At 36.6% G+C, this 22,729-nt stretch overlaps 2 protein-coding genes across 2 annotated transcripts; both read left to right on the top strand.

Moving 5' to 3' along the window:
- Positions 1-1,390: 1,390 nt before the first annotated feature.
- On the top strand, positions 1,391-5,899 carry LOC121254450 (lysine histidine transporter 2-like). Its single transcript, XM_041154500.1, has 7 exons — positions 1,391-1,644; positions 4,043-4,426; positions 4,512-4,905; positions 4,984-5,089; positions 5,185-5,282; positions 5,370-5,438; positions 5,561-5,899. The coding sequence occupies exons 1-7, from the start codon at positions 1,472-1,474 to the stop codon at positions 5,657-5,659; spliced, it is 1,323 nt and encodes a 440-aa protein (XP_041010434.1). The 5' UTR covers positions 1,391-1,471; the 3' UTR covers positions 5,660-5,899.
- Positions 5,900-15,862: 9,963 nt separating this feature from the next.
- Positions 15,863-18,175, top strand: LOC121254449 (lysine histidine transporter 2-like). The gene is made up of 7 exons (XM_041154499.1): positions 15,863-16,116; positions 16,227-16,610; positions 16,696-17,086; positions 17,162-17,270; positions 17,365-17,456; positions 17,542-17,610; positions 17,755-18,175. The coding sequence occupies exons 1-7, from the start codon at positions 15,944-15,946 to the stop codon at positions 17,851-17,853; spliced, it is 1,317 nt and encodes a 438-aa protein (XP_041010433.1). The 5' UTR covers positions 15,863-15,943; the 3' UTR covers positions 17,854-18,175.
- The last annotated feature ends 4,554 nt before the right edge of the window (positions 18,176-22,729 follow it).

Raw genomic sequence — 22,729 nt, 5'->3', positions numbered from 1 at the left:
TATATTTTATCTGTAAATTTATCATCGAATATCACGTCATGAGATGATGAAATGATAATAAAAATTAAGATGATGAATAGATTTTTTTTAATTATATTATATTATATTAAAAATAAATAAAAAAGAAAAAGACAGAAGATGAAAAGAAAGAAATTGCACTAGATTTTGGTGAACCTGTTCATCTTTCTCCAAAATCCAAATCACATTTCCAAACAGTAAGTATTCAAGAAATAGAAATTATATCCAGAGTTTTGCATTATGAGTATTCAATCTTTAACCTGACATATTAGCTCATCTCTTCTGAGAGCTACATCTATTCCTAGCTCTTTACCATCTCTTTATTCCTCTCTCTCTCTCCAACCTGGGAAAACCTCTTGAGTTTGCATTTTGAGCACATTTTCCTGAATTTTGCTTCAAATTTGCCACTCTGATGTACTGATAGGATTTCGAGTTTCTCAAATTCACTGCTTTATTCTCTATCTTACAACAACTTCGCTCCAAATATTACGTCACATTGCGTCGGGTTTAACTTGCTCAAAGCGTCTTGTCCTCTAAACAATAAAATCTTAATTTTCAACTTCAAATTGGTGATTCTCTAAGAATGCTTTAATTTAAATAAATTTTGATTTCTGAGATTTAGAGTTCTCGGACTGGTCAATGGGTGTCAAGGAGATTCTCATCCTTTTTCATCTCCTGGACTGGTCCTGAAATTTTTCCTCCTATTTTCGTCTCCTGCTCGTCCCCCAATTGGCCAACTCTTCATTTTGTAATATCAAAACGCACCATTTCCTATATGTGTGTCATGTCAGATAGACTGGGGGTGCGCAATGGGTCCAAGAACTTGCTTGTGTTTAGAGTTTTCCTAAACCGAAAGTATCGCTGACCACAATAATCGAGTAATGCCCATAGCCGGCTTTTGGACCGGATACAATTTTTAGTTTGGGAAATACTCTAATCATAAAGAGGTTACATAAAAGTAATCTCACAAACTGACGTGGTTTGATGTGGTTCGTCAGATTATAAAGTTACTTTTATTGTAAAATAGATCGAATAGATCAGATGAAGTCACCTCAATTTGTATATTTTCTTTTTGTATAATTCTTTTATAGATATAGCAGTACCCTTTAAGTTTACCAGTATTTTATAAAATACTTAAAAATAATAATAAAAAAGGTGAGATTTATAATTAAAATAATAATAAATTTAATTTTCTTTTAAAAGAAAGCATGCAATAACCCATTCTTATCGAACATTATTATTTTTTTAACAATAACCCATTCTTTAAAAAAAAAAAATGTAGGGAGGTCGCAACCTATCTGGCATTATATATATATATGTGTGTGTATATATTTGCAACTAAAACCTATATGTACGTACATACGTACCTAGACGTGCGTGTGGCCTCCATTGTTGTCTCTTTCAAACTCTAATTTCCAAGATCAGTCTGATTCTTGATAGAAGCAAATTAAAGATGGCGCAGAATGGGTCACAGAACGATGCAGCCAAGCAGAAGGAGATCGACGATTGGCTTCCGATCGCTTCCCCTCGGAACGCCAAATGGTGGTACTTGACTTTCCACAATGTCACCGCCATGATTGGTGCCAGTGTCCTCAGCCTCCCTTATGCCATGTCACATCTTGGATGGTATGTTTATTGATTCACTTCTTGTTTGGATTTTGATAATTCATTGGTTTCTGGGTTTTGAGCAAACAGAGGACGATGTAACCAGATGTTTTTTTCCTTCAATAATGTTAGGAATTTCGGCCTTCTAAATTCACTTTCAGAATTCACTTTTTAGTAAAATATAAAAAAAATAGAGAAATAATAACAATACAAGAATTTACGTGAAAACTCTCTTAAACAGGAGAAAAACTACCAAATCCAGAGAATAAAATACACTATGTGAAAAATTATTACAATCACACAATTTTTCTCCTCACCCCAAATGACACTCACAAAACTTCCCCACTAGTAAAACTTTAACTCTCACATCTTTCCTTTTTATAAGAAAAGGCTAGTAGAAAACTTTTCTTAGAGTCACAAGTTACTAATTAAGCTTATGACTTGGTGTAATTAACTAAGAGGCTAAACCTCATTTTTATAGGCCATGGGGCCTCCTCCTTATTTTTCTCTCACCAATGTGGGATTCACACAAAGGAGCAAAACTCAACAATCTCCACCTTGCGACTTTGGCTGATCCCACAGCCACGCTCCACCGCAATGAAGATCTTCACAGCTTCCGCTATAATACTCCACTATAAAAGCATACCCACTCAGAATAAACCAATTGCAAGCATTTCAATTTTGGCCCATGTCGAAAATAACTTTGCTGAAAAATTATGGTGCAACTTCCACGTTTGGCTTTCCTAGAAGTTCATCAGCCATCGACATAAATTTCCACCACACACCCTGCATTAATGCCAAACTAATGCCTGTGTGCAAACTTGTGGACCGCTAACATTAACAAATCCTCTATCATGGCAACTTTGAGAATTAGTGGCATGCCATGAAGATGTACATGTCCTTTTAACAGACATCGTCTTCCATGGAGAGAGACACAACGTTAGTTTCATTACCAGTATCTCCATTTACTGACTTGGAGCCACTTGCCGAACCTGCTTCTACTCTTGGACAATATTTCTTGACGTGCCCAGATTGTCCACACCCCCAGCAGACTACTTTCATCTTCATGGAGTTTTTCTTCTTCCCATTAGTAGCTGCTACCAATGCAAAGTTATCAGGTGGACCATTTCTTCCACCACCTAGTCTTCTCTCTTCAAAAAAGAGTTTATTGGTAACCTCTGAAAAAATTATTTTCTCCTTCCCATGTATCAAAATAGGCTTCATATCCTCATAGGAAGGTGGAAGAGACCAGATGAGCCTCAAGGCTTGATCCTCATCATCAATTTTAACTCCAATAGATTCTAATTCAGAGACAATGTCATTGAGAACACTTAAATGATCTGAAATAGTCGTACCTTCACTCATCCGCAGTGTATGAAACTGCTCCTTCAGGTACACCCTATTTGAGATGCCCTTTGTCTGATACAACTCTTCGAGCTTTTCTCAGAGTTCTTTTGCCGTAGATATTCCATGTACATTTGCAAGAACATTCTTGGCCAAGCACAGACGTATCGCACTTGCTGCTCTCAAATCCAGATCCTCCCAATCTTCATCGCTCATTACATATCTGCTCTTTGTTTCATCAGTCACGCTAATATCACTACTGACTTCAGGGGTTGGTCTGCCTTTCAACGCCTTGTGTAATTCTGATTGAATCAAAACATCCTTGACTTGAACTTGCCACAAGCCAAAATTGATTCTCCCATCAAATTTCTCCACCTCATATATGATAGAATTTGAAGCCTTACTTCCTGATATTGCTTTGATGAATTTTTACCGTAGAAATGAATAGTACTCACTAAATAAGTTTCCAGGAAAAATTATTCTTTCCTAGACAGAACTTCAAGGTTCCCAGTAAAGATTGGAGGGTCATACTGGACCACTTAAATACCAATCTCCTAGACAGAACATTCTTAGACTGTACGTATCCACACTACCACACCACTCCACCCACCAAAAAGAACCTAGTGTCTCTGATACCACTTGTTAGGAATTTAGATCTTCCAAATTCACCTCCCAAGATCCACTTTTTGGTGAAATATGAAGAAAAACAAATAAATAATAACAACACAAGAATTTATGTGGAAACTCCCTTAAACAGGAGAAAAACCACCAAACCCAGAGAATAAAATACACTATGTGAAAAATTATTACAATCACATAATTTTTCTCCTCACCCCAAATGACACCTACAAAACTTCCCACTAATAAAACTTTAACTCTCACCCCTTTCCTTTTTACAAGAAAAGGCTAATAGAGGATTTTTCTTAGAGTCACAAGTTACTAATTAAGCTTATGACTTGGTGTAATTAATTAAGAAACTAAACCTCATTTTTATAGGCCATGGGGCCTCCTCCTTATTTTTCTTCCACCGATGAGGGATTCACACAAAGGAGCAAAACCCAACAAATAATAATAGGGGTCCTGGTGTAACCATTCTTTTACTGTCATGGGTGATCACCCTATACACTCTATGGCAAATGGTTGAGATGCACGAAATGTTACCCGGGAAGCGATTCGATAGGTACCATGAGGTTGGCCAGTATGCATTTGGTGACAAGCTGGGACTTTGGATTGTGTTGCCCCAACAGCTGATCGTTGAAGTTGGTGGGGACATTGTCTACATGGTCACTGGAGGGAGATCTCTGAAGAAGTTCCACGACTCGGTTTGCCCTGATTGCAAGGAAATCAAGACTTCCTACTTCATCATGATTTTCGCTTCAGTGCACTTTGTTCTCTCTCATCTCCCAAACTTCAACTCTATTTCCATCGTGTCACTGGCCGCGGCGGTCATGTCCTTAAGGTGAATCCCTGTCTGTGTCAACATTGTCTGGAAGTCGCGTACAATGAAACAGTTAGATTAATTCATATTGGTGTTATATGTGCAGTTACTCAACCATTGCTTGGGCAGCTTCTGCTGGGAAGGGAGTTAAACCAGATGTGGACTATAGTTACACAGCTAAAACCACATCTGAGGCTACCTTCAATTTCTTTAACGCATTGGGTGATGTGGCATTTGCCTATGCTGGCCACACTGTGGTTTTGGAGATCCAAGCAACAATCCCATCAACTCCAGAAAAGCCTTCCAAGGGACCCATGTGGAAAGGAGTGTTTGTTGCGTACATCGTTGTGGCCATTTGCTACTTCCCTGTTGCTCTGATTGGGTACTGGATTTTTGGGAATAGCATCGATGACCACATCCTCATCACCCTGGAGAAGCCCGCATGGCTTATTGCAATGGCTAAGATGTTTGTTGTTGTTCATGTCATTGGAAGTTACCAGGTGCGTGCGTTTCCATAGTTCCATTGTGATCTGCTTTATCTTCTTTTATTTTCTTTGCTGAAGTGTTGAAAACCGCAGATCTTCGCGATGCCGGTGTTCGATATGCTGGAAACTTTGCTGGTGAAGAAACAGAACTTCAAACCTTCTTTCATTCTTTGCTTTGTTACTCGTACCTCATATGTTGGTAAGCCAGCCTTCTCTCTCACGTACACATACAGAAATGAATTCTAGAATTTGAGTTTTTTTACTAAAAACTCTGACTTGTTTGCATGACTATAGCGTTTACCATTACCATGATCGTAGCCATAGCAGTCCCTTTCTTTGGGGGCCTGCTTGGCTTCTTTGTCGGATTCGCTTTTGCCCCGACCACATACTTCGTAACAAAAAATGATATTCTTTTCCCTTCGTCACATGATAATCCAAGATAATGCTAAAAGATTTCGTTTTTTTTTTACTCATTACAGCTCCCCTGCATCATATGGCTCGCCATCTATAAACCCAAAAAGTTCAGCTTATCTTGGATCACAAACTGGGTAATGTTGACATTGCTTCAAACTACCAAACTAGATCAAACTTGGATTTTATTGAATTATTGTTATTTTTCCTGTTCTTTTCAATATCTTAAACTGATTCTGTTTTGATTTCTACATGTCAGATTTGCATTGTGCTAGGTGTTATGTTGATGGTCCTATCACCCATTGGTGGGCTAAGGTCGATCATCCTTTCAGCTAAGAACTACAAGTTCTTCTCGTGAACTACAATGTTGATCATCCTAATTCTTGTCCTTTCGAAATCTATTTTGGCAATGAGGCATATTTCAAGTGGATGCCATTAAGTAGTTGGCAAAAGAAGCCACTAAAAATATAATGTATTATCTTGTGTGATTGGGAATGACCAAAAGGAAAATATATAGTGTATTTTAATTATTTTTTTAATAGTTAAGAAAGTAATTATTAATAAATTTGTATATATTTTTAAATTTTAAAAATATTTTAAAAAAATAAAATTTAGTAAAAAAATCAAAATCTCAATTCCAAATGACTCAACTCCCAAAATAAAAAGACAAAAATGCCATCCCCTAGAGCCCACAATTCCCAGTAACAGTGGTTATAAAGTGCACAAATCCAGAGAATCAATTCAGAGATGAGTTGAGAAGGGTTGAGATGGTTTGTGAATAATAAAATAAAAGTTGAATTATTTATTATATTTTATGTGTAAATTTGAAAAAGTTGTTTTGAAATTTGAAAAAGTTGAATTGTTTAGTATATTTTGTGTGGGAATTTGAAAAAATTATAATGATGAGATGAGATGAGTTGAGATGAGTTGAGGTGGATTTGGAATGCAAACGAAGCCTTTTTATCTCCTCTAATCATTTTCCACACTCTTCGTATAAATAACGACAGATCACACTCATATTCTATTTTTATTTATTTTTATATAGAATGCGTCAAATTTATCATTATTGAATGATAAAAAATCAACTAATAAAAAATTATTTATGATGATAAATATGTCATATTTTATATAATATGATATATAATTTTTTTTAAATACCTTGATTTTCTTAAAATAGAATAATAGTATAATGTATAGAATTTTTCTAAAATGCCTTTATTTTCCCACTGTAAGAAAGATTTATTGTTGTTGTCTTGTCCCCGTTTTGCTTCTGCGGTATAGCTTAATTAGCAAGCGTTCTACAATAGATTAATCTCGACATAAAAGATGGATTTTTAGCAGTTACAGAAAATGTGGGTGACAGGATAGTTTTATGAAGAGAATCCATGTATTCATTCACATAAAGTTCTCGACAATAGATGAAATCATGAAAAAAGAGGAATATGTTGATTCAGGTGGATCAAGACGGATAAAGACAGAGTAAACAGATGTTAATAATAAAATACAAACAATTAAATCTAACAATTTTTACATTCAAATGTAATTTCTTCCATTTCATCATTGACAATAAAATATCTTTCTATAAAAATAAAAAGCCTATTGTCCCAACATTACTAAGCCTCCGTTCGGACAGTGAGATGAGATAAAATAGTTTTAGATAAAAGTTAAAAGTTGAATAAAATATTATTTGAATATTCTTTTTTACTATTATTATTGTTTTGAGATTTGAAAAAGTCAAATTGTTTATGGTATTTTGTGTGGAAATTTAAAAAAGTTGTAATAATAAGATGAGATGTGATGAGTTGAGATAGTCTCGTAATTCAAACGGGGCGTAAGTTAATAACATATCTATAAAATCGTATGTTAAATAAAAACCAAGAAATAAAATATTTTCATTCGAATGATTCTATGATTAAAGCAAGGATTGACAATCTTGTTGCTTCTGATGGTCATACAGCTACTTCTATAGTAGTTAATCTGAGATATCCAAATCCACTGAATTGATAGTATGACTTCCAATCTTGTTGCTTGAAGTTCATCTCCTCTTTCACTAGCTTAATCTCCTTTAACTTTGCTCTATTCTCAGCCAATATAAGGCTAAATTCTTGCAAGAATTTTAAAAATTTAACAATTAAAGTCTTTTGCCTTGTATGTGCATCTCTTTACTCCTAGAGCACTACAATCCAGCCACTATAATTTGAGATAAATAGAAACAACCAGGTTTAGCTTAAATGTAGCATGCAACCATAACAAAACAAGCCAGCAATTGGTATACATTGCATTAAATGCTCACAAACCAATATTATAAGTTCCTAACAAATCATTAGTACAGTTAACTTAGCATGCAGCTATAACAGCAAATGTTTTAACGTTAATCCAACAACAAATGCTTGTTGGTGCAGCAAATGTTGTGCACAACGTTTTACACTTCAATATTTACTTTAGCCCAATTGTTCAACGAAACCTTGTTGGTTATACTGAGAAAAATCTTTAGAGCACAATCCACTAATTAAAGACTTGAGTATTAGACAAGTCACACAATGACGATGCACAGAAAATATAAGCATGTCCAAAAAATTTACAACCAAAAAATCCAGCCTTGCACCTCCAAACATCCAAAAGACACATACATATTCAAGAAAATGATATCTAGACTCATCCGTAAAAATAACAACAAAAATAACCCAAATCCAACTTAATCTTCACTAAAATTAAATCCACAAAAATATTCAAGTCATCTGGAGACAAAGACTTACCAAGGGGGGTGTTACGACTTGGAGGATAGAGGTGGTGTAAAATGGAGATGGGTTGTGGTCTTTGTCTACTGCAGTTGGTTGGTGAAGAAATACAATTTTTAGTGGACTTTGTCTACTGCAAAATGTTGGTTCATATTCATCAAAAGTAACCCTTTAAATTTGTAAAAGAAACAACTGGGAAGAGAAAAATGGTCCACTGTAAACTTAACAAAGACAATCATTTCTCTTGAGAAGTAATATAATTTTTATCTACTTTTTTAATACATTTATTTATTATTTTTTTAAATACTTTTTATTTTCAATTTCATAATTTCCAACAATCTATACATCAAAATACATAAAACTCATCTATCAACCTAAAACTCATCTATCAAAACATTAAAATTTTGAAAAGTGTAGAGAATATAGTCCATTTAACCATCAAGAAATACACAAGCACAAGCTCTCCCAATCAAACCAATGAAACAAATGAGTGAAGGCGGAAATAGACAAACACAAGTTCTGCCACACTAACCTAAACATTAAGCCACGACCATAGTGTAATCCCAAACAAATTGGAATTGAAAAATCAAATCTTGGGTCCTAATTCTAAGAGCACCTATCCCTTTTACATCAAATCTTTAAATCAAGAATAAACACAAAAACTAAGCCGATATATGATAAGAAAAAGTGATGACCTCCTTTATTTTCATTTTCCATCAATTTGTTAACCAAGTGAGAGTTGATGAATCTAGCTCCACTAGCTGTGGATGTCTTCTTACAATCCCAATGTCTAACCTGAAAAAGAGAGAGAGAGGGAAAATATGAGAGACCACCAGAGAGAGAGTGAGAGAAATAGACGGGAAGATAGAGACAGATACTTAACGAAACCATACAAAGTGCAGTGTGGAGGGCGGAGGCACTGCCCAGCCGAGAGGACAAGAGCGGCGTGGGTGGCTGCGATAACAAAGAAATACATAGAGAAGCGAGAGAAAGAAAGAGCGAGAGAGATGGACTTACTGCTACAGGTGCCGGAAGGAGAGGGTTAGCATGGGGAGGCGGCGAAGGGACGAGTTGAAAGAAGTGGGGGCTGTTGGTTTGGTTGTAGAGAGAAGAAAAAGGACAGGGGCGCAGCGTTGGAGGAGATGGAAATTTTTTATTGTAAGGTTTGGGGTATGCATGGGCGTTTGAAACTTTTATTTTTTTAATTCTGTGAAAGACTATTTCCGGCAATAAATACTTGCCGGAAATATCAAATTTAGCTGTAAATATCGACGATAAAAATCGTTGAAAATAATATTTGCGACGAAACCTCCCAAAAATATTAAAAAAGTCACGGTGAACTTTTGTTCGAATTGAAACTAGCCTTGTTTGAACGAAGTTTGTGAATTGAAAAAGAAAAAGCGCGTTCCACTTTTCGACTACTATTTGGTTGATATTTTGCATTTGAACTAAAGTATACGTTCGAATGAGTTTAAGATAGTTCCAACGCGGGTTGATATTTTGCGTTTGAACTGAAGTAACGTTTGAATGAGTTTAAGATAGTTCCAATGCGGTTGTAATTGTTTGAACACATTTTATATTGTTCGAACATATTTCTTGCGATTTGAACAGAATTGACACCGTTCAAACAAATAAAACAAACTATTCAAATGGAATTTACGTTGTTCGAACAACCATCATTTTTAAGGACGATTGATTTTGTCTCTAAATATTATCATTCGAACGATAAATTATTGTTCGAATAGTTTTACAACTCAAACTGTTTTAGGGACAAAAAAAAAAATTGTTCCAAACAAATTTCATCCCTAAAAATCAAATTTGTTGTTGTCGATAGAACAATTAATGGAACAAGGTTTCTTATTTAGGCTTCTATGCAACGCTGTCTTCTATCACCTATCTCGGTATTGTTTTCTATATATTTTATTTTTCAAGCAATATGTTTGATGACTCTGAGGCAGCATTGAAGTTTATCATTACAGTTATTTATTTCTTATTCTTCTGTATTTCGATCAGGCATTTTTTTTCTTAGCAAGCTCGATATATTATAATTAAGGGATACATAAATACATGAATAAGGGGTATGAAAACCCCCACAAACACCCTTTCTTAACTAATGCAATACTATATAAAAAGAATAAGAAAGAGGCTCTAGAAACAAATAAATGTTTCATACCCTTCCTTGCTAGGAGGGAGCCACAGACGCATTTTATACAATCCGAGAATGAGCTTGTAGTTTCATGACCGTAGGCTATGATGATTGTGGTGATTGCATTTTGTCTTGGAGTAGCTGTTAGGGAAGTCCATTGTATCGTCTTCACGATCCTATAGCCAAATAGGACAACTCTTATAATAAAAATCCAGTTAAAAAATTTGAATTCCATCGCATTATACGTCGTCGCAAAACTCCACACTCTCCCAAAGGAATACATGTGATTCTTGCGCTAGGGGCAAAAGTAAAAAAGGTCAGGCTCGTGGATTGTGGTGGAGAGAGATCACCAAGAGACCAAAGAGGAGGTGGTGATCGTCGGGTGCCAATAGTTCGAATATTTTATTAAACTCTTTACATATAAGAGTATTTTAGTCAAATTTGGAAAAATCAGTAAGGAAAGCAGTAAGATAGAGGCGAAAACAGACAGATTACAGTTTAAACTAACTCCGGTAGACTTCGGAATCTGTGATGGCGTGTGGAACCACGTGCTTGTCTCTTTGCGGCCACAACAGTCATATCTGAAGGATCTGATAGTGGCGAGTCCTTTGGTTCGACACGTGTGGTGAGTGAGGCCCACACGCGGTTGTTGGCGGCGCGTGAGGCCCACTCGTGTTGATTTTCGCGAAACTGCTACTTCTCTCCGAACTATTTGTGGCCTAAGAGCCTTCTCATGTCGTGCGTCTCTTGAATGTTGTCGAAAAAATGCATATCTGCCTTTTTCAGCCTTGGAGGAAACAAAACAACTAGGAAAAAAGAACTAACTTTATAAATAAAGTGGGTAGATGGAGAAATAAGAGAAGGAGAGGGAGAAGGAGAAGGAGGAGGATGCCGCGGCCTCCCCCCCTCCTCTCCAACGAAAGGACCAGATCTTGGTTTGGTGGCTTTTTAAGAGAGAAAGAGTGTGTGTGTCTCTCTCTCTGGTTCTTTACTACATCAAGCGAGTTTTCCAATCAGACATTTCTATTTGAACATATTTTTGGTTTTAGTAGATTATTGGATCGGGCCCTTTTACCACAACAGACAACTTATTGTTTGAACCTCTGACAAAACTGCTAGCATATGCAACAAGAAAGCAGCCTGATATGCTTATATTGGAAAGCTTCTATCCTTCGGTTCAATAATTCTTCGAAAAATTTTGTTTTTGAGTGTGTAAGTTTCTATTCTTCAATTCAATAATTATTGAGAAATAATTTGTAAAATTTCAAATAAACAAGTTCTATACACGTCTCTACAAAAAAATGGACTCCAATTAAAAAAAGTGTCACAAAAATTATTTTTTATTAATAAGACCCACTTTTTTACAAATAACTTATAAAATTTATCTATTTAAAATTTATATCTAATATTACTCATAATTCTTTGATCATAGTCTTATATCGAGTGAGTATGGAAGTTTGGTGAGGTTGAGATTATTGAAATTTTCTGCAACTGGGACCATTTGTTTTACTGCTTAAAAGTAACATAATTGTTTTAGAGAGAAGTTATTTCTGATTCTTTAATCTCTACGTTTTCTCTCCTATGTTTTTAGTTGCAAGATTATGCAGAATGCATGGGCTCTTGTGCCATCTAAACTTGATGCAACCATGACTTAGTTCTGGTTTGGAGAGATGAGGTGAAAATTTTATGAATAGTTATAAAATAATTTAGAAATAGTAACGAGATAGATGAGTTGAATATTTTCTAAATTTTTAAAAAATGAGAAAAAAAATTAAATAAAAAATATTATAAAATTAAAATATTATTAGAATATAATATTATTTTGTAATGGACTATTACCTCGCTAAGAATACCGAACGACTAAAATGGTTTGAGAATAAATAGTTGGAAAAGGAAGATACAGCGGACTTTTCGTTATAATTTTATCATTCTGTGTAGATATGATTATATTGTCTATCAACCACTAAATAAATTCTTATTTTTTAAATAACGAATTAAATGCTAGCTTGTCAGATGATTGATATATAGTGTCATATCATGATAGCAGAGGATTAAACTATTATCTATATAATTTATGATTTTATTTTATTTTATACAATTAACTCATTTAAGTGCAAAATAATGTGTTTAGTCTTTTATGGCAACATGTAACAATAATTTTGAAACTCAAAATGGTAAATTAAAAAGAGAAAATCTATTATGTCGTCTTATTTTGATCACTGATCAATTTTTTATTTTTTTTACTTAGTAGTTAAGAAAGTAATTTTAAATATATTGATATATTTTTTTAAAAATATTTAAATATATTAAAAAAATATGAAAAAAAAATCACTAAATAATAGGTCCAGTAATAAGCTCAACAATAAAAGTGAAACAGCATAATAACCCGCTTAGTTAAAAATCAGTTCTACAGAAACTGACCAGCGCAAAAGAATGTTTAATACACCCTTTATCTTTCTTTTACTTTTATCTCTATTAATTTTCTCCCAACAAAAAACATGCAGCTGACATCGCTTCATGATATATGAAGAAAAGCTGACATCATTTTCCAAAACATAGTTTGTTTTTGTAATTTTTTTCCACTCATTTAATCTAATCATTAAATTTTTTTAAATTCACATATAAAATAAAATTAACTTTTTAATTTTTTTAAATCTTAAAAGAAAAAAATTAAAATATATATACTCTAATAATATTTTATTTAATTTTTAATTTTCATCTCCACTCATCTCATCTATAAAAATAAACAACTACATATAATTATAGAGATCGAGTGCAACTGTTGGTTATTGCTTAATTTTTTTTAAAAGGAGTAGAGTTTATCATTAAAAAGATAATTTTTTTATATAAATTTCATATTTATTCATTTTTTTAAAAAATAACGTTTGCATATTCTATATATAACATTTTTCAATTAAAAATTATATATTCTTACTCGAGCAACCGCGCTGCATAGGAAAAGTTGTTAATTATTAATTATATTATATTTTTTAGTTATGTTTATAATTATCGATGCAAATTTTCAACGGCCCACAAGTTAATTACGGTAGAATGACTTATAATAATGTTTTGACGTTGATAGGGACGAAACTAAGATTATAAGTTTGGAAGAGTTGGATACTTTTAGATATGGAATAAATAGTTAAATTGAGATTTTAAAATATATATATATAAATATATATATATATAACGAAGTGATAAAAAAACGTGTAAACAATAAAATAGAAATTAATAAATTCCCAACTTATATTTTTCCACGAATACTAGTAATTAAAATATAGGCTTTTCATATATTGCAATTAAAATATGAGATTGAACTATGGAAACGACTATATAAGAATTACATAAAAGAGATAATAACGTAATATATGTAAACCATAAATTAAGTTTTAAATATATGTAACGTATATTTAAAAAAATTCTTAGTAAGCACAATTACAAACCGCGTAGTTAGAAATCCAATGAACATGAGAGTTTTTGTTAAGAAAAAAATGTTAAGATCAGTCACTATTTGGTTGCATCCCATCGTACACCTTACGTGTTGACTAAAGGTTACGTATTGTATTTCCCTCTCTCAGACTCAATTCACAACAGAATCATTTGAAATTTTTTTCTTTCTTTCTTTCCCTCCCTCCTCGTTGCCCATCTTCTTTTTTGTAACATCTTATGCATGGTTGTGGTCAACCTGGTTGGAGGGTCTACTTTGGTTTGGCTTGAATTGCGATGGGGTGTGCGGAAGAATCCCTTGAGACTTGGAGGGACGGGATTGGGGGAACTCATGGGTTGTGACGCGTGAGGTTGAGTTAAAGAAGTTGAAGTGTTGGTTTGCTTTCGAGGAAATGAGGAAGTGAGGGCGTTTCTTGAAGAAAATCTCGGTCCATGAATACAATTTCTGCATTTTCTTCATGGGTCTGCAGCTACAGCTCAACTTGGTTTTCACTGATTACTTGACCATAATGTCATGCTGAAACGCCGCCCTCCTTCATTGCTCAATGGTGGTGAAGCAGTACCAACTACTCGGGAGTTGGGAGGGAACACCTTAAAAATTGCTTGCGCTTCAACTGCGTCGTTGCTGCGTGGTGGGGGTGGGGGAGAAGATGGGCGACGTGGGTGGTGGGGTGGGGGGCGATGCACAGGGGGGAGAGGAACAATGCCCGCGCTGGAGGGGGGAGACAACAGAAGATTGGCGGGCGATGGGGAGGGAGGAGAGCTAACGCGAGGAGTGGCGACGTTGTGTAGATGGGCTCGATGTCGCTGGAAAGAGGGGAGGTTCGACGCGGGTGAAAAATCGAGAGGTTGACACGAGCGAAATTCGAATTGGTAAGAAGAGAAAACACGACTGAGCAGAACGCACGTTTTGCATTAAAAAAATGATAAATAAACCAGCAATCATGTAAGGTGTGCAATGTGTGTACCGTTATAGTAGTTGCTACTTAGTATAACTCTTTTTATAAATATGTTTTACCCATATAAGTATAAGTTTTAAAAGAGAAATAATCAATATTATATTTTAATTTTGTTTTTTAAAATAAAACAAAAACTTTAATTACCATAAAATTTTCAGAAAAGAGGGAAAAAAAAAAAAAACCAGGGGAGCCAGCCCCACCTTCGCCTCGGATGTTGATATGGCATTTGAATGTACATCCATGAATTAAATATTAAATAAAGGGTATAAAATATAAACAAAAAAAAAAGATATAAATATTTATGTAATAAATAAAGTCGAAGAAAGATTAAAGAAGATATTGTACTCGTAGAAATTTAGAGAAAGAGTGTTTTAAAACATGCAAAAGAGAAATAATATACACAAATTATAAATGCATAAATCTCGTGTAAATATTTTATAAAAAATAAATATCATCATAAAAAAAATATAAAAAACTCATTTTTTATTGAGACTTATAATTTAAAAAAAAAATTATACCTAATTTATATATTTAAGACTCGACATTACTCTATACAAAATGAATTGCATGGCAAAACAATAACATTTGACAAGCTGTACATGTTAGATTCGAATAACAGGCAATTCTAATTTGTTGGCGAAAAATAATATATGACAGATATTATTATAAAATATCATAAAAAATAATATTATTTTATAAAAATACTTTCATGTATTATTCTTTCATGTAAAAATGTTGTAAAAAGTGCTGTCAGTATCATTACTTTTGTTGGCAGACAGAATTACCAAAAACACATCTGCTCGAGATACCATACCTCGTACGTATCCAATCAGATTCATCGTATGTAAGCATACTAGCATCATTGAATGCAGAAACGTGGGACTTCATGTCATTTCAGACACCCGTACAACTCAGTATCCCAATGACGCCCTTTCGGACTAGATTCTGTTAGTCATAAACAGTAAGTATCGCTGACCACAGTAACCGAGTAATGCCCATAACCGGCTTTTGGACCAGATACAGATTTTAGTTTATCTTTTGTAGAATACTTAGAAAAAAAAAAAAAGTGAGAATAATAATAAATTTTTTTTCTTTTTTTTTTTTTAAAAAAGGTATGAAATCGTACCCAACTTAAAATTTTATCCAATATTACTATTTTTTGAACAATAACCCATTCTTTAAAAAAAAAAAATGTAGGGAGGGTGCAACCTATCTGACATTATATATATATATGTACCTATAACCTATATCTACGTACGTACGTACCTAGACGTGCTTGTGGCCTCTATTGTTGTCTCTTTCAAATTCTAATTTCCAAGATCGGTCTGATTCTTGATAGAAGCAAATTAAAGATGGCGCAGAATGGGTCACAGAACGATGCAGCCAAGCAGAAGGGAATCGACGATTGGCTTCCGATCACTTCTTCTCGGAACGCCAAATGGTGGCACTCGGCTTTCCACAATGTCACCGCCATGGTTGGTGCCAGTGTCCTCAGCCTCCCTTATGCCATGTCACATCTTGGATGGTATGTTTATTGATTCACTTCTAGTTTGGATTTTGATAATGAATTGGTTTCTGGGTTTTGAGCAAACAGAGGACGATGTAACCAGATTTTTTTTCCTTCAATAATAATAGGGGTCCTGGTGTAACCATTCTTCTACTGTCATGGGTGATCACCTTATACACTCTATGGCAAATGGTTGAGATGCACGAAATGGTACCCGGGAAGCGATTCGATAGGTACCATGAGCTTGGCCAGTATGCATTTGGTGACAAGCTGGGACTTTGGATTGTGTTGCCCCAACAGCTGATCGTTGAAGTTGGTGGGGACATTGTCTACATGGTCACTGGAGGGAGATCTCTGAAGAAGTTCCACGACTCGGTTTGCCCTGATTGCAAGGAAATCAAGACTTCCTACTTCATCGTGATTTTCGCTTCAGTGCACTTTGTTCTCTCTCATCTCCCAAACTTCAACTCTATTTCCATCGTGTCACTGGCCGCGGCAGTCATGTCCTTAAGGTGAATCCCTGTCTGTGTCAACATTGTCTGGAAGTCACGTACAATGAAACAGTTAGATTAATTCATATTGGTGTTATATGTGCAGTTACTCAACCATTGCTTGGGCAGCTTCTGCTGGGAAGGGAGTTAAACCAGATGTGGACTATAGTTACACAGCTAAAACCACATCTGAGGCTACCTTCAATTTCTTTAACGCATTGGGTGATGTGGCATTTGCCTATGCTGGCCACAATGTGGTTTTGGAGATCCAAGCAACAATCCCATCAACTCCAGAAAAGCCTTCCAAGGGACCCATGTGGAAAGGAGTGTTTGTTGCGTACATCGTTGTGGCCATTTGCTACTTCCCTGTTGCTCTGATTGGGTACTGGATTTTTGGGAACAGCATCGATGATAACATCCTCATTACCCTGGAGAAGCCCGCATGGCTAATTGCTATGGCTAACATGTTTGTTGTTGTTCATGTCATTGGAAGTTACCAGGGGCGTCCGTTTCCATAGTTCCATTGTCTGCTTTATCTTCATTTATTTTCTTTGCTGAAGTGTTGAAAACCGCAGATCTTCGCGATGCCAGTGTTCGATATGCTGGAAACTTTACTGGTGAAGAAACTGAACTTCAAACCTTCTTTCATTCTTCGCTTTGTTACTCGCACCTCATATGTTGGTAAGCCAGCCTTCTCTCTCACGTACACATACATAAATGAATTCTAGAATCTGAATTTTTTTACTAAAGCTCTGACTTGTTTGCATGACTGCAGCGTTTACCATGATCGTAGCCGTAGCACTCCCTTTCTTTGGGGGCCTCCTTGGCTTCTTTGGCGGATTCGCTTTTGCCCCGACAACATACTTCGTAAGAAAAAATGATTTTATTTTCCCTTCGTCAAATGATAATCCAAGATAATGCTAAAAGATTTCATTTTTTTGACTCATTACAGCTCCCCTGCATCATATGGCTCGCCATCTATAAACCCAAAAAGTTCAGCTTATCTTGGATCATAAACTGGGTAATGTTGACATTGCTTCAAACTACCAAACTAGATCAAACTTGGATTTTATTGAATTATTGTTCTTTTTCTTGTTCTTTTCAATATCCTAAACTGATTCTGTTAAAATCTTATAGTGATTCTGTTTTGATTTCTACATATCAGATCTGCATTGTGCTAGGTGTTATGTTGATGGTCCTATCACCCATTGGTGGTCTAAGGTCGATCATCCTTTCAGCCAAGAACTACAAGTTCTTCTCGTGAAGTACTACAAGGTCGATCATCCTAATTCTTGTCCTTTCCAATCTATTTTGATGATAAGGCATATTTCGGATGCCTTTAAGTAGTTGGCACAAGAAGCCACTTAGAATAAAATGTAATGTACTTCCATGTGTGATTGGGAATGATAAAAAAGGAAAAGAGTAATGATACTTGCAGTCATAAGTGCGTAAGCGTCGTGTAATCACTTTAAAAAAAGTGAATAAATAGAAAATCTATATGAAAAGAAATTAATTTTTTAGTAGTAGACCACACTTTTTGTCAAAACGATTGCACAACGCTTACGTATTTCACGATTGTATGTAGCATTACTGAAAATGATCGGTTGCTTCTAGTTTTATGGACTTTGAATGCTGGTCATATATTTTAATTAATTTTTTTTAATAATTAAAAAAGTGTATCAATAAAAATTTGTGTATTTTTTAAATATTTAAAATTATTTAAAAAAAAAAAAAAGGAGGAGGAGTAGGAGTAGAGGAGCAATTACACTGAGATGCCCCCAATGGTACGAACTAGGCTACAGAGTAGCTGCTAGATGACAAAATTTAGTAGAAAGGATCAAAATCTCAATTGCAAATCACTCAACTCCCAAAAGAAAAAGACAAGAATCCCATCCCATGGAACCCACAATTCCCAGCGACAATGGTTATAAAGTGCACAAATCTTGAGAATAGGGGTGTGCAAAATTTTGAGAATTCCGACTTCGTCCGACCTCCGCTCCGACGCCGACTCCGACGGAGTCGGAGTTGTCGGAATTCGGAGTCGGAATTCGGAGCTACTCCGACTAGTGATTCGGAAGCGGAGTCGGAGTCGGAGCTCCATGTAGCTCCGACTCCGACTCCGAATTTTTTTTTAAACCCAGCTGTAAAACGACGTCGTTTTACAACTGGGTTTAAAAAAAAATTATTGAACGACACCGTTCCACTTAATATGGAACGGCGTCGTTTCATATGTCTTCCTAGTTCCTAAGGAAGCCTTCTCCTCCCCTTCTTCTTCCTTCTCCAGTTCTTCTTCTTCTTCCTTCTCCCTTCTCTCTCGCGTCTCCCGTCCCAGACTCCCAGTGACTGAACCATCCCTTCTCTCTCGCGTCTTCCGTCCTAGTGCCAGCGTGCCGCCGTTCGTCGTTGCTCCTCCGTGCGGCCTTTCCTCGTTGCTCCTCTACTCAGCTTCCACCTACGGTGAGCCCTAAATTTATGAGCCCTAAATTTAATTCAAGCACGTCTCTTATGAATTGGAGTCTGCAGTTGTGATTCTTGTGAATTGGTTGTATTGAATATTCAATATAGTCCCAACACGGCGCTCAAAACACTGAATTTTACATTGTATTGCAGACTTGCGCTCGAGCGAGGTGTCGAGCGCAAGTCGAGCGCACGTTGTATTGAACATTGGCTCGAGCGCTACGTCGAGTGCTAGTCGAGCGAACCTCTCTGGATGGATTCTGCTCGAGCGCCACGTCGAGCGCAAGTTGAGCGAACCTCTCTGGATGGATTCTGCTCGAGCGCCATGTCGAGCGCACGTCGAACGAACCTCTCTGGATGGATTCTGCTCGAGCGCCATGTCGAGCGCATTTCGAGCGAACCTCTCTGGATGGGTTTTGCTCGAGTGTCACGTAGAGCGCACGTCGAGCGAACCTCTCTGGATGGGTTCTGCTCGAGCGAGGTGTCGAGCGCAAGTCGAGGGCACGTTGTATTGAACATTGGCTCGAGCGCCACGTCGAGCGCAAGTCGAGCAAACCTCTCTGGATGGATTCTGCTCGAGCGCCACGTCGAGCGCAAGTTGAGCGAACCTCTCTGGATGGATTCTGCTCGAGCGCCACGTCGAGCTCAAGTCGAGCGAACCTCTCTGGATGGATTCTGCTTGAGCGCACGTCGAGCGCACGTCGAACGAATCTCTCTGGATGTGTTCCGCTGAGTCGAGCGCAAGTCAACCGAACCTCGATGTAATAATACATCGATACAATAATATATTATGATACAATAATACATGTCCTATTGTATAATACAATAGCCTAGTTTATTTTTAAACTAATTTTTTGCTTCTAATTTAATTTTTCAGCTTCATTGATTGTGATATGGATCCTAGACATAGTGGAGATGATCGTCCACAAAGGAATGTGGCGGATGCCAATGCTACAACTCCTACACCGGTGGGTACTTCCACCCTAGAACCACATCTAGGGCAGCTACATCTAGAGCAGCTACATCTAGAGCAGCTACATCTAGAGCAGCTACATCTTGTGCAAGTAGTCGACTCCCACTCCCAGTTGATATAGAGGATGAGGATATGTTCAACGAAGAGGAGGAGATGCCCATTGAGCAAGATCAACCACCACGACCTTCTAAAAAGAGGTCGTGGACATGGGAGCATTTCACCAAAATTCCTGGTGAAATTGCGAACCCAGTAGCAAGATGCCATTACTGTGGATCACTTTGTGGATGCCATTCGAAGAAGCAAGGTACCAGTGTGTTAATAGCACATCTAAATGGTTGTCAACGATATAAGATAGCGAAGGGATTGCAAGCCACTGATCAGACCAACCTCAGTTACCAAACTTCTACAGCCACTGATGGTACACAGACTAAGAAATTGGTCATCCCTCAATACAGTGAGAAGATGTTGAGGGACATGCTTGCAGAGATGATAATTACTAATGAGATGCCATTTACCACAGTCGAGAAAAGAGGCTTTCGAAAGTTTCTAAATTTTGTTGAGCCACGATTTCCCATTCCATCACGGTATACAGTGATGCGAGATTGTATGAAGAGGCATGCGAAGGACAAGGAGGAGATGAGGAAGATGTTTATTACCACTGGCCAGAGAGTGTCTTTTACGACTGACACATGGACTTCCATACAGAACGTCTGCTACATGTGTATCACAGCACACTACATTGACAGTGAGTGGATTTTGCATAAAAAAATTATTGGTTTTAAAGAAATTGTGGATCATAAAGGTGCATCCATTGGGGCGAAGATGGATGATTGTTTAAAGGACTGGGGAATTCGAAAAGTGCTGTGTATTATAGTTACAATGCCAGTGCGAATGAAACAGCAATTGATTGGTTTAAGCGGAACACGACGGTGAGAGATGATGTCATTCGGGCCCACGAGTTTATTCACGTTCGATGTTGTGCTCATATCATTAACCTCATAGTTGTTGAGGGATTAAAAGAGGTTCATGATTCCATAACCCGAGTCCGCAACATTGTACGATATGTGAGGGGTTCCCCTCAAAGGCTTGCCAAGTTTAAGGCAATAGCAGAAGATCTGAAGATTGAATGTTCTAGTATGTTGTGCTTGGACGTTCCGACTCGATGGAATTCTACATACATGATGTTGGATGTGGCACAGAAGTACCAAAAAGCATTCGAGCGGATGGAGGTCGAGGATGGGGGTCTGAGGTATGCTTTGTTGGAGCCAGCAGGACAGGGGCTCGGTGCGCCGGACGCACATGATTGGACCAGTGTGAGTTATTTTGTTGAATTTTTAAGAACTTTTTATGAGATAACCATGCGGCTATCTGGATCCAAATATACGACTGCGAACTCATTTTTCAACGAGCTCTCGGAGCTTCACTTCCAGTTGGAAAATAGTTGTACTGACTCTGCTGGATTGTTATCTGCTATGGCTACGAGGATGAAGATCAAATATGATAAATATTGGGGGAATATTGAGAAGATAAATAGATTGCTATTTGTGGCTGTGATCCTTGACCCCCGAGTTAAGTTGGCCGTTCTAGAATTTTGGGTAAATTCCGTCCTCGGGGCAGTGAAGGCTGCAGAGTTTATTAAATTGCTAAAAAGTGATGTTGATGACTTATATCATCACTACAGTACCAGTGCTCAGCCTTCATCCGCAGTTGGTAGCTCCTCACATTCGAGGCCGACAGGATTGACAGTTTCCTCAGGTGATACTGACCCATCTGTAGGGGTTAGAGGCAATCGTATTATACAGCAGTATCATCAACTCATGTCAACAAGGAATATTATGCATTGTATATCTGAGGTTGAACGATATTTTATGGAAGCTGTCGAGGCACCTAGTGATGTATTTCAGTTATTAACTTGGTGGAAAGTTAATTCCACCAAGTATCCAGTCCTTTCCCGTGTGGCCCGAGATGTGCTAGCCATTCCTGTCACTACAGTTGCCTCAGAGTCGGCATTTAGCACTGGAGGTCGCGTGTTGGATGCTTATCGGAGTTCATTGTCACCGTCAACCGTGGAGGCCCTCGTTTGCATACAGAATTGGATAAGTGAAACGCCTATTGGACTAGATACCGTTGGCGTTGATGCCGAGAGCTATAGGCTTGAATCGGGTAAGTTTATATGCTTTTAAATGATGATTTAATTATTTTTAATGTTTCTAACTTCTAATTTTTATGATTTTATAGATCTAATTGTGAAACCTAACATAATTACCGATGATTGAGAGTCTGGAACGAACGCTACTTGAGAGTTGGGATGGAGTTGGGAGAACCTCCTTTCTTGGTAAGAATAAAATTATTCTTTTACCGTATTCAATTTTTTATTATCAATTTTTTTTCATCTATTGATTGCTACTTTCTATCTTCATTTCAGGCATGACCAATGGAACAAAAAGTATTTGACTGAAATCCGTGTTTAATCAAATTGTAGTTATATTTCAAATTATAGTCATATTGTTATTACGTTATAAATGAGACTGTTATAACTTATGGCTACATCATACATGTTATTTACTTTTTAAACTATTTATATAGTTATATTTATGTAGTTATATCCCGAGCAAAGACGTGAGATGAGTACTCTTTATTCTATAATTTCTATTAGTACTTATTCATCCTCTCTCAAACGTTTAGAATTTATTATCCAACTGAAATTAAT

The sequence above is a fragment of the Juglans microcarpa x Juglans regia genome, chromosome 3D (genome assembly GCF_004785595.1).
Source record: "Juglans microcarpa x Juglans regia isolate MS1-56 chromosome 3D, Jm3101_v1.0, whole genome shotgun sequence".
Taxonomy (NCBI): domain Eukaryota; kingdom Viridiplantae; phylum Streptophyta; class Magnoliopsida; order Fagales; family Juglandaceae; genus Juglans; species Juglans microcarpa x Juglans regia.
Note: the sequence above shows the minus strand (reverse complement) of the source record. Positions and strands in the feature narration are given on the sequence as shown.